The sequence below is a fragment of the Protopterus annectens genome, chromosome 1.part1, assembly GCF_019279795.1.
Source record: "Protopterus annectens isolate FY-2018-M chromosome 1.part1, PAN1.0, whole genome shotgun sequence".
Lineage (NCBI taxonomy): Eukaryota > Metazoa > Chordata > Ceratodontiformes > Protopteridae > Protopterus > Protopterus annectens.
In genome coordinates, this window is record NC_056726.1 from 254,375,350 (window position 1) to 254,387,849 (window position 12,500).

The window sequence follows — 12,500 nt, forward strand, 5'->3', positions numbered from 1 at the left end:
TCTATCAGTTTTACCCACATAGAAACACGTACATAAGCAACATAAAGCTACATATACTAGATGTTTAGTTTTACAATCCGCATAACTATAGCAGTGATATTTCCTGCCAGTCCGTGGATGTACAAACTCATCAGTTGTAAAAATGTGCTTGCAACAAGTGCATAATCTGCATGGAAATGTACCTCTTCTATTTATAACAGGGGCAGATACATCAATGGAAGGGAAACACAGCAGTTGCTTTAAATTCTTGTTTTGTCCATGTACAAAACATGGTGTTGGACCAGCTATGTCTCTCAAAACAGGGTCCAACATTAAGATCTTCCAGTTGGATCGAATAACATCACCTATCTGTTTCACATCATCTGCATAGGTCAGCCTATTATGATTCTTCAGTCTATGGTGATTTATCTACTTGGGCTGATCATTAACTTGTACCTCCCTATTTAAAGTAGAAGCAGGATCTCGTATCCGATTGATGAATAACTGTGCTTTATTACTTCTTATAGACCTTATATCTGCCAGTTCTTTTTCTATTTTTTTATCCCTATAACCTCTTGCAAGTAACTCTTCTTTCAGTGTAATGGTCTTTGTTTCAAAGTTCATTTCATTATTGCTTAGTTTAGATGTCCTATACATCTGACTCCTCACAACACTGGGAATGGTGTATGCTAGATGCAAACTATTCCTATGCAATAAGAAGTTGTTCTTGCATTCCTTCCTGAATAACCTCATATTAAGATTCTTATAGTCATCCTTGAAAATCTCTATGCCCAGGTAGCTATGTTGGTAGTAGAGAAATTAAGCATGAATCTCAAAAACCCTGTTGCCCCCTCCAGTTACATTACAAAATTCTTTAAATTGTCCATGGTATCATTCCATATCAAATAGATGTTATCCACAAATCCCATATAAAATTTCAATGAATCCTTATATGGGTTGTTATGCAGGACAAATCTATTCTCCCAGTCCGCCAGAACCAGACTGGCATAACTGTTTGTGCACAGTGTCCCCATAGCGACACCACACTTCTGCCACTATATATTCTTATTAAAAATTAAGATATTGTTTTGTAGAATCAAATCCATAAACTGGCATATTAATTCCAATGCCACTTTGGAGCGATTAAAACCAGTCTCTGCTTCCAAATACTGCCTCAAAGATTCTATCCCAACGTCATTTGGTATGGCTGTAAAAGGGCTATTCACATCTAAGGTTGCCAACACAAGTTCACCATTACCATCAGGCACAGCAAAGTCCTATAAGAGACTTAAAAAATGCTCTGTATATCTAACCACAGTCCTGATGGTCCATACCACATCTTTCAGCATATGCTCAACAAAAATCAACAACGGTTCAGTGAGCCATCCAGTCCCCGAGACAATGGGTCGCAGTGGAAGATATCTCAGATTCTTGTGTATTTTTGGGAGGCCACTAATCATGGGTATGACAGGTTGTTCTATCAAACAATAATCAAATAAATCCTTAGTTAGAAGCTGCTCCGTTAATAAGTTATTGAGTCTATAATGGACCTGATAACATTTGCTGAATGCTTGTATTCTTGTGATCAGTTCATAAGTTTGAGTATCACTCAACATATGTAGCATCTTCAATGCATACTGCATTCTGTCCATTACCACCACTGCTCCTCCCTTATCAGCAAGTTTAATAATCAAATCAGAGTTCCCTTGTAGTTCCTTAAGGGCCAAGCTCTCTGCTCTCATCAAGTTATAAAATCTTTGTTTATCATTGCTTAAAAGATCTGCTGTCTCTTTCACACATGCTCAAAAATGTCTCTAAAATAGATGCATTCTGTGGTAGGAAAACACTGGGTTTCTTAAAGAAAATTGCACGGCTCCTCTAAATTCTGTTTAAACATCGATATCAGCATTAAATTTCTGCCAAAAAGTCTTAAATTCGAAACCACATCACTTAATTCAGACGTGGCTGCAGGAACAAAATTAAGGCCTTTATTTAACACTGCATGCTGTTACGAGGTTAACTCAAAGCTAGATATATTATAAACTAAATTGCGTACTTGAACATCTGTTTGTTCCACCCCTGCTGCTCCTTCCATTCTATTGAGAGATGTCGCTTCCTTCTCTCTTTGCTCCCTGATCTCAGTCTCTCTGCCTCTGTGTCATACTGAACTTCAAGGGTAGCTGGGGAAAACCGAAGGTAATGCAAAATCCAAAATCTTGCTTCTCCTTCGTCTTGCACCTAATATATTGTTATCTGGAGGAGGATGGGTGTGTCCATCATCTGTATTAACACCATCTCTCCTCAAGCTGGAAACCAATAGGTTGGATTCCACTAGAGTTGAATTCATGAAATTCACTCTCTTTATAAATACTTTCATTATCTTGCATTTTACTCCTCTGCCATGTAAAAATTTGTCCATTCTATAAGTCCTTAAAATCTCTGGCCAGCTTTTTCATTTTAATGGATTCCAACTTGGAATCTAGTGAGTTAATGGTTAAATACATATCATCCATTCTCTTTATGTGGGCCAGTTCTATATACTTTAATGCAAGCTCACTTTGCAGTTTCTCTGCTTCATACAACAAACTCCGTTCAACAGGCTCAAAGTAATCAAGTAGCAAGCAAATGTACTTAAAACTATTCTCTAGATTCAAGGCTTGCCATCTCCATAAAAGCTCTGAATGATTAGGACCATAAGTGGGCATTAATACAATTTGTAAACATCTTTGTATTACTTTGAAATGTATGCACACCTCTAAATGCAGGCGTTGCCACTGCTGTTTCTTTAATTTAATTAACAGCTGCTCCAATTCTCTCACCTTAGTGTTAAAAGCCACATATCAGAAGGTGGTACCATCTTCTGATAAATCCATATTGTCAAATGTCATCTTCATCAGCGGGTTTTTGATTGCTTGAATGCACCTCTTAAAATCTTTATAAGGAAGAGTTGTATTCTTATTGGGATGATAATCCAGTTCTAATTCTCATTCTTTCCCCTCGGCCATGTCTCATTGTACCTGAGTAAAAAGTAAAGCTACGTATCCACACACAAAGAGTCCAGCGAGCAAAGGCCAGCACCATGAACTATATAAAAAATAAAAAGACAAAACCGATGCTGCCATCAAGCCATAGGGCATAAAAAACAGCTTTAATAAAATAAATAAAACAACTGATAAGCACTTTCAGGTTTCCAGTGAACCCTTCCTCAGATCTGTCTTCATTCATAAAAGCATCACATTTAAGTAAATCTTGTGACCAATCAAATGCACCACTGAAGGACAAAGCTCACCTAGGATCCTATCAAGTCCTTCTATGAAGCTTCCACCCCTTAAGGGCTGGTTTTAAAGGTATACTCATATTCAAGCCTGGTAATACACAGGCCTGCAGTCTAGCAATCTATTTTATCTCATTATGTTCAGTCATCAAGGTGATGTCACCTCCCCTGGCATTAACTTTAGTCACTTCCAGTGCCATAAATTGAAAATAATGTCCTTCATCCTTGTTAACATGCTTAAATAACGGATTCTTGACATCCTTCAGCCTAATGTCACTTATGTGCTTTGAGATGCATTGCTTGAAGTTTCACTGAAGAAGGGGTTTCCTGAATGCTTTGTGGACTGGGGATTTAATAAATTACATTTTTGCTTGCCATATTGGACTCAGTGTGTCCGTATTTGGGATTTGTTCCTTTGGTACAACAAATGACCACAGCAGTGTCACCCACCTGTGGTTGAGGCAAATTGCTAGCCTGCTGTGGTGGCAAAGGCTGTTTGCTTAACTTTTTCTTTTGTGTCTAGAAGAAGGACTGACCATGGAACTAGTAGTCTGCTCCACAGTCAAGCTGAAAATCGTGCTTCTTTCACTGGAAAGACAAGCAGCAAATGCCAGTAAAACTACCAGTCTAAAAAAGTTGCCATTATTTTGACATATAAAACACAGTTAAAAACACCTTCAAACACTATGTCAGCACCATCAAGGAAAAAAAAAACATTTTCTCCACAGAAACTATGTTTTCAGTTAGTTAACACTACTTTTAAACTGAAAAAAAATGAGTGTTCCATTTAAAAGTAAATTACAGTCTCAAGACAGTCCATTAAAACCCAACACTCCTAGCTTTAAAATAGCTTTCCTGAAGACAAAAGTAATAAAACATCACTAACTTTAAGAAAATGGATTTTTCCCCCAAGGGAAACCACAAGGCAACTGTTGATCCTCAAAAGCCTCACAGGAGTATACTCTTCTGTGGCAGTAAAGCCCTAAAGAGCTATGTGCCTAAACTTGCCCTTCAGTCAGTCCAGCTAGAACTTCTTGTCAGCTTGGGCATGTGGCAGGTGCCCTGAAGCTTTGGAAGCTGGCCGGTCATTATACCCCTTGCAGTATATAACCCATATAGCTAACACTACTGCTGCAGTAATCAGTATGATGAATATTGATGGAGTATCTGTTCTCCATGCTTGGCTGCAAGGATATCTGAAACAGAATTTTTCTAATGGTCTTTTTTTGTAAGTTGGTGAACAGGTCTACATGGGGTTTCCCCCACATACAGATTAAATCCAGGAACATGCCTGTATTGAGTTTCCACATGTGGAGGTCTGTCCATGATCGGCTGAGTCTGTCTGCCACAATGCTTTACTGGGTCTATATTAGTACATGAAAGTATTACTACTTCAAATGTACTAATACCAAACCCTTTGCATCGAAAGCTGAAAATAGCAAAGCTGCAGAATATCGAATACTTTCCTACAGAAAGTATTTGGTGGGCCGTTTCTGCAGCTTCGCTATTTCCTCGACTGTGGAGTGAAAGTTACGGACCTGGTTAAGTTAAGAGTGTGAATGAAGGTGAGTGTGCGATAGGGACCTTAGGGTTAGGTAGCAGGTAAGGCGAGTGTGCGATAGGGACTTTAGGGTTAGGGAGTGGGTAAGGTGAGTGTGCGATAGGGACTTTAGGGTTAGGGAGCGGGTAAGGTGAGTGTGCGGTAGTTATGGATGTTAGGGTTGGGTTAAGGTAAGTGGATAGCTAGTAGTGTAGGGATGGTTTAGTGTAGGGTTTTGTGAAGTGTATGTCTGTGGATTATGTATTTTGGTGTGCTTGTGTTGTGTGTATGTTTGCTGGAACAGCTAATTTTTTCCCTGGGAAAAAAATTTGCTGTTCTGAGTGTTCAATGTTGTGGTGTTTCGAGTGAAATGGTTCGATATTAGAACATTCGATGTAGTAATACTTTGATGTTCTAATATAGACCCTGTTTTACTTTAATGGAATGTTAGAGGCATGAGGAGTCAGGGAATGCAAAAGAGCCAACTCCCAAGCCATCATTGCCAAACGGCAAATAGGATATGACCTTGTACCCACTTGTTTGTTGAGATACCACATCATTGTGATGTTGTCTGTAACCACCTGTAAAGGGCCCAGAGCCCATAGACAGTGTTGAAATTTCAAAGCATGAATCACTGCTAGCACTCTTCCTTGATGTTTGTGTGTTTTGGTCAGTCTGAGCAGTCCAACAGACCCTGCACTTTTACTCCCATGGAAACTGCACCCAAAGTAAAATCTGAAGTGTGTGAGTGGGCAGATTGAACTGAGGCTGGAAGAGAGAAAGGAAGTCCCGGACTGAGAGCCACTTGTTCACTCCACCACTTCAATTCTCCCCTTACAAACCCCAGCAAAGGAATCTGCAAGTCCAACGGGTGTAGATGCTGGGTCCAAGAATTTTTTTAGGTACCATTAGAATTTTCTCATGTATAATCTGGCAAGTGGTAACATGAAGATCATGGATGCCACGAGGCCCAAAATCCTGAAATTCTCCTGCAGGAGCCTGAAAATCAGAAAGATCTGCTGCCAAGTTATTACCTTTTCTTTTGGAAGGATGGAAAGAAGGAAAGCCTCTTGCTTGAGCACATCTGTCAGGCACCCCCAAGAAGATAATATCAAGTGAGGGAGTGACACAAGATTTCTGTAGATTTAAGTGAATTCCCAGACATGACATGAAGTTGGACACTTTTGTTAAGGACTCCAAACATCTGGAAAAAGACTGTACAGAAATAAGCAAGTCATCTAAATAAGGAAAAATGTGGATGCCCAGCAATCTGCAGTGAGCCATCACTGGGGCTAGACACTTTGTGAACATTTGAGGTTCAGTAAAGAGCCCAAAGGATAATGCTTCAAACATATATTGTAGCACTTTTGGAAACAGGTCTGTCTGGTTTGGTGAATGTGGGGAAAGTCCCCAGAAAGGAGGAGGAGAGTCCACCAACTGCCAAGAGAATCCTTCCTTTATCATCTTCAACACCAGTCTGTCTGAAACTGTCTAACTCCAGGTTGAGGGTCAGCTGATGTGAGAGAAGTAGGGAAACAGGAGCAGCAGGTGTGGATAAGATGATCATATTCCTGGCATAGACATTCATTAAATGGAGCTTGATTCTTTTTGGAACAGTTACTTCTTTTATTTGGTTTGGAATAGTTTTATACACCTGCCATTTTCCTTTGGGGGACTACTTGGTATTAGGCTAGGATTTCTGTTTGTTCTGCCCTTGTTAGGTTACTGAACCAGTAAAGTGTTACGTCAACAAAATAGCAAAAAAGACTGAAAGTGAAGAACGCTGACTCCATGGACTCCAGAATCGCTCACTGCCCATAAACAAAATCCAAACCACTAGCGATGATGCAAATACTGTGTGAAAACACACCAACCACTTGAATTGTTAAAAAAATCATTTAATATTTCATGAGTTAAGCGCTTTCACTCACACAACTGTGAGCTTCATCAGAACAACATACTGATGGACCACACAGTGACTTCTTATCTCTAATTAATACCAGATGCATGTGACCATAGCCGGATCTGCAAGTCCAGGTTTCAATCCTCAGTCCTTTTCCACCTTGTTTAAAAAGACCAGATTGCTGAGTTCACATAAGGTCTGTTAAACAGTCTAAGCCTTCAGTGCAGCCCTCTACAGGCACGTACTGCATCCAGAAACAATTGTAGGCTTTGAGGCTTCTAGACAATTGCACATAAAGTCCTTGATAAAGATAAAACAATTTGAAGCAGCCTCTCCCAAAGGCAGAATCAGCAGTTTGTTATTCGAAAGGAACAGTAACTAAAGCCTTTAGAACAGTGTGAAACAACAAAACACTTGTTAGGTTAGAACCTGGGTACCTGAAAAATCTCAGAGTCTCCATACATCCATTTACCTCTGTCATCCCACTGTTTCAGGATCTGTGTAGCTGCAGGCCCAAATACCAGATCCAAGTTAAGTGGAGAATTAAGAATTTCAGACTTCAATCAAATCATCAGAAGAATTCTAATAATGTAACCAAACAAATCTTCTCAACACCGCAGAAGCTCTAGACGTAATGTCAGCATAATCATACACACACTTCTTAGAGCATTTTTAGAAATCTGAGTGAAGTTAGAAACAATCTGATTTAAATATGACCTGCCTTCCAGATACAATGAAGCAGCAAATTATTCCAAACTATAAGCACATTTGAACACAAGCTTCCACATATGTTGTTGTTTGTCTTTTGGCTTTTTCCCGGTAAGGGGTTGCCACAGCAGAACTCCGGTACGCTAAGGATTGGCAGTCAATTTTTATGAAACGCAGAGGTGTCAGCTCGACACCCAACCTTCAACGAAGGCACGCCCATTTACGCACGCATGTCTTTCGAACGCTACCCAACCACGGGGAGGACATGCAGACTCCACACAGAAGGCACTCCCAAGCCAAGCCGAGAATCAAACGGGAGAACCTCTTGATGTGAGGTAACAACGCTACCGCCGTACCACTGTGGCATATAACACAAGCTTCCACATACAACCCTGATAATTCAAGATCCTAAAGGCTAACACAATAGATTAAGTAGCAGCAAACAGTTATTTACATTGTCTAACCACTTGCTCTCCTTATCAAAGGGTACTGGTTAGAGGAAGCCAAACATTTCTTGCTAGCTGTTGCTGCTGGAGTTACTGCAAAGGGTTGGCTGACAAAAAATAATAAGATTATTTATAATTACTTGTATGCATTTGTGTGTGACTATTACACAATTTACTTGCATACCAAGCCCAATTGGATTCATTAAGGCATACACACAATGAGTCTGAAACCTCTACATGGTCTTGCTGGACTGTGTACACAGAGTACACCATTGTCACTACACCAGTGTTAATTGCCCCACTCTAAGAACATACATGATTCACAAAAGATACATGCACCTGTATATGAGCTAGTCCTATGGGTGCAAGTTATGGGACTCCAGCTGTAAACAAAGAGAAGATGTATACCACTTTTGAGAGCAGTGATAACCCTCCCATCTTGCCATGTTGCTCAATACACAAAACTGAGCAGAATATCAACATTTCTGTTAAAACAAATGAAAATGCATCTGCACTGCATGGCAGAAAAAACTACTAGCAACAGAGTACCCTGTGGTGCAAGCAAACCTGTTACTCCAATCATACTCTTCCCAGTACCACATAGTGATGCTGCCAAACTCCTTCTAATGGGAGTTCACATATTATCAGATCCCCTTATTACCACATACCTAATGGCTGTGAAATATTTATTAATCACAATCAGGCAAGACAATGGGGCACATGTGCAGCAGAGAAAGAGGAATAACCCATTTGGGAATGCATACAAAATATACTTTACTACATATCTTTTCCCTGCTGTCTTGTGATGTTATGCACCACAGCACAGTGCAGCAGATATTTTGCTGTAGACAGACTCAGGGATGAACAGGGCAAGGGAATGTACTATGTGCTCCTCTTTACAGTTCCTAAAGAACTGGGGTGCTTTGCACACTGTCATTAAGGACTGCAGTCTATGTCCATGAACCATGATCCTGAATAGTGCAGTATTAAACTTAATGTGTAGAGTGTTAGTACACCTCTTTATACTATATGTGTGAATCATAAGACACATATTTAAATGATAAAATTAATAAAATAACAGAAAGGTAACCTATGTTCTGATCGAGTCCTAGGATATAGATTGACAGATCGACAAGCAGACAATGTCAAACCCCCAGTTCAATGAACAGCCAAGACACCTGCAAAAGATCATCACAAATAACCATGGTATTGGCAAAGTAATATCATTTAAGCCACAGTGAGAAACACACATGAGAAAGAAACTGCCCAACCACAGCAAGAAACACACCACCAGAACACAAACTAGAATCACAAACAAAATTAATTAAATAATAAAGCACATACCTAAAAGAAAGAAAGAAACAGCAGCCACACAGAAGCATTAAGGACGTGTCCAAAGAAGCAAAAAATTAAAAAGCACACAGAAAAAGTACCATCCCGACGCTGCAGTCATTTTATTGAATGGCACCATTTGGTGTCAAAATGGCAAACAAAAAAAGTAGAGTTTTACAGGATTCAAGCTGGGAATACAGGCTTCTTCATTCTGCTCCAGGATCTATTACACCAAGGGGCAGGTCAGCAGCAACCCATGCAAATGTCTTACATGTCTACATGCTTAGAGACTCTCTGGCACCACCTGGATATCTATTATGAGACTACTGTCAATGTTCCTCTGCTAATAATTTGGCTAGTCATGATGTTCTTCTACAGAGACCTTGACTGCTCATTGATTAGGATGCTTGACATTGTCTGCTCACCAATCTGTCAGTTGATGTCCTGGGACTTGATCAGAACTTAGGAAGCCTAGCAGAATACTGTCTGTGCCAATTTTAAGCCCTCTCATGCCTTCTGTCTACTTTAAAGCCACCTAATGAAGCAAGGGAAACTGAAAGACAAAGGCCCATATTTCTGCACACTATAATCAAATTCCTGAAACATCATGGGATCATAGGAGGTTACAAGTCTAATGGCCCTACAGTCTTTTTAAGCCAAGCAATTTATGCCCCAGTTTTCTCAACTGTCAATGCCCAAGGCTTAGAATGGCTTTGGAATACACCTGTGCCTTAGGGCATCTACCAATTGCCCCTGCCTATGAGGGCCAAAGGTGACAAGCCAGAGATGAATTTGTGATTCCCATTCAATGGTCCAAGCTGTGTTTGAACAGGTGTAGGGAAGAGCTCTGCTTCAATGAATGGGAGTCTGTCCAGAGAAGGGGTAATCTCTGAGACACATACATGTCCATCCAACATGTTTTCTTTATGTCACAGATGAGGTTTAGATCCTTTGATTGGATAATTATTGCACTGTTTGTTTTTGCGAATGTATAGCAGACACATCAGGGATGGATCGGAGAATGCCTTGGGACATGTACTTTCTCATACATAACAAGGATAGTCCACCACCTCAGTTTTTCTGCATCTGTATTAACATCACTTCAGCTGAACTCTCATTGGCAGATTGGAATACGCTTTTATGCACAATGCCTCATACACATCTTTTTATAGCTAACGTACATTAGAAACATCTGAGCTGTCAATCAAAGCTTTTAACTAGATATTTTGGAGAAGTTCCGTCTAAACAGAAAGCATTACCGTGGTTTGCATATCACTGTCTATCAAGAATGGCATTTTTGTTATAAACACACAAAAGAGTTCTTCAGCAATTAAAGACACATAAATACATCTATTTAAAACTGTTAGCACAGAACAAAAATTAGCAGCAGAGTCATTTGAGTAAAATATATCTTTTAAAGAAAACACCCACAAAATGAAAGTTGAGTCATTATACTTTAGCTTTTCTTTATAAATATGCTCCCATTTCACAAAACAAATATGAATGCACTCAAAGTAAAAAAAAATAGCAAGTTGCTGCAAGCACAAAATATACTCAGCATCTTGTTATAGTACCTTTCATCTGGTATGCATTCATCAAACCTTGCTTTGGCAAACCTGATCAAAGAAATCCATTTTGCTCAATAGAAGACTGATATCACAAATGACATGAAAATATTTTATTTTTCTGACAGGGCAGGACCCCCTCCATAGAGAGGCTCTGATCTCTGTAAATTCATATAACTTAAGTAATCAAATGTGAAATAGCATTGTCTCAAGGAAATGGAAAGTCTCCTCACCAGAGTAAATTGGCACTTGTGAGAAAACAGAAAATGGATTTTTGTAATCTCTTTGTGAAATCCGATTCCATCATGGCAAACTGATACAACTGTCTCAAACATTTGGATGCAAGACTTGATGGATGTTGCTTCAACAAAATGTATGATTACTATTTTAGTTTTCTGTAGGCAAACTGAAAACAAATACATGAATACAGTACATTTGAAATGAATGCCGATGGCAGAGGACTGCAACTACAAACACCTTTCAGCGCAAAAGATAAATAAAAGCAACATTTTTAATGATCTAGTTACATTTAGGGCTCTGTTGTAGGAAATGAAGCAGGACATCATATTTTGCAGTTTAAGTATTTTTATCAAACAAGTATACTTGTATTTTAAACCATTTGTGTGCAGCACATACACAAAGTACTATGTCCCAGTGTAATAATCTGCTTAATTTACCTGCGATCTCTCATACTTTATTTCTAGCTTTATCAGTAGCAACTAGCTTAATAAGTATACAGCCTAATATTAAAAATCCCAAATATGCATATACATTTTATGCTCAGATACACATGCACAAACTGTAACTGTTCTTCCATTGTATTGCATTTCTGGATTATCGGTTAAGTCTGCTTACCTTTGTCAAGGGGTTAATAATGCCAACAGTAGGACTGGCATTAAATACTTTGTTAAAATTTGTTTCTCTGTTTACTAATTCCAGCTGGTAAAATTTCTTATCCTCCTGTTAAATAAAGAATAACATATCAGATCTGTGTGAATGTCTTTTGTAGAAACATGTTTAGTATGTTATTTAAATATAATTTGTTGAATTCAATTAAAAAATTGTTACATGAGTTAGCAAACACATTGATTCCTCTGTAGTGTTTCTAAGACAAATGGTATTCATCCATCTTTCATACAGATGACTTCACCTCACCTCACATACCCAAAGGCGAACCTCATAATGAGTTATCATGACTTAGTATGAGTTATGAGTTAGATTCCACACATTCAACCCATCACTGTCAACGCCTCAAAAATCTTTCTTGGTTGGAACTACCTCATGTTATGAACTATAACCAATTAATAATGGCTCAAGAAATAATGCACAATCCTGACAACATATCTTCCCTAAAAAATCTTACAACCCTACTCTAACATTCGTACTCTTCGATCATCTAACAAAGACTTACTCCAAGTAACCAAAGTATCCAATACAGCAAGCAATGCCCTTTACTCTGACTTTGTTGCCAAAAATTGGAATACCCTTCCACACAGTATTAGATTCATAAGCAATCTTAACCATTTCAAAATGTCGCTTAAAAGACACTTATTTGAATCCTGGCTTTGCACATGTAACACTCCAGGTTAATTCATTACCTTTACAATTTGGCTGTACATATTAACTCTGTTAACATATTCCTTCTAATAACACCAGTTCTCTATAAGTAGTTACATTCCTAGCTGCAAGTCTCACCACGGAAGTATTACTAACTATGCACTACTTTGCCTAAGTGATTCTCCCTGCTTAATTT

The 12,500-nt window shown here is 38.9% G+C and overlaps 1 protein-coding gene across 1 annotated transcript in view; it reads right to left on the reverse strand.

The window, feature by feature from the left end:
- FAM184A (family with sequence similarity 184 member A) overlaps positions 1-12,500 on the reverse strand; it is a 2,724,106-nt gene that overhangs the window by 143,895 nt on the left and 2,567,711 nt on the right. Inside the window, exon 17 of the mRNA XM_044086971.1 lies at positions 11,603-11,707. Coding sequence (XP_043942906.1) covers positions 11,603-11,707 — 105 coding nt within the window. The remainder of the gene's footprint in view (positions 1-11,602; positions 11,708-12,500) is intronic.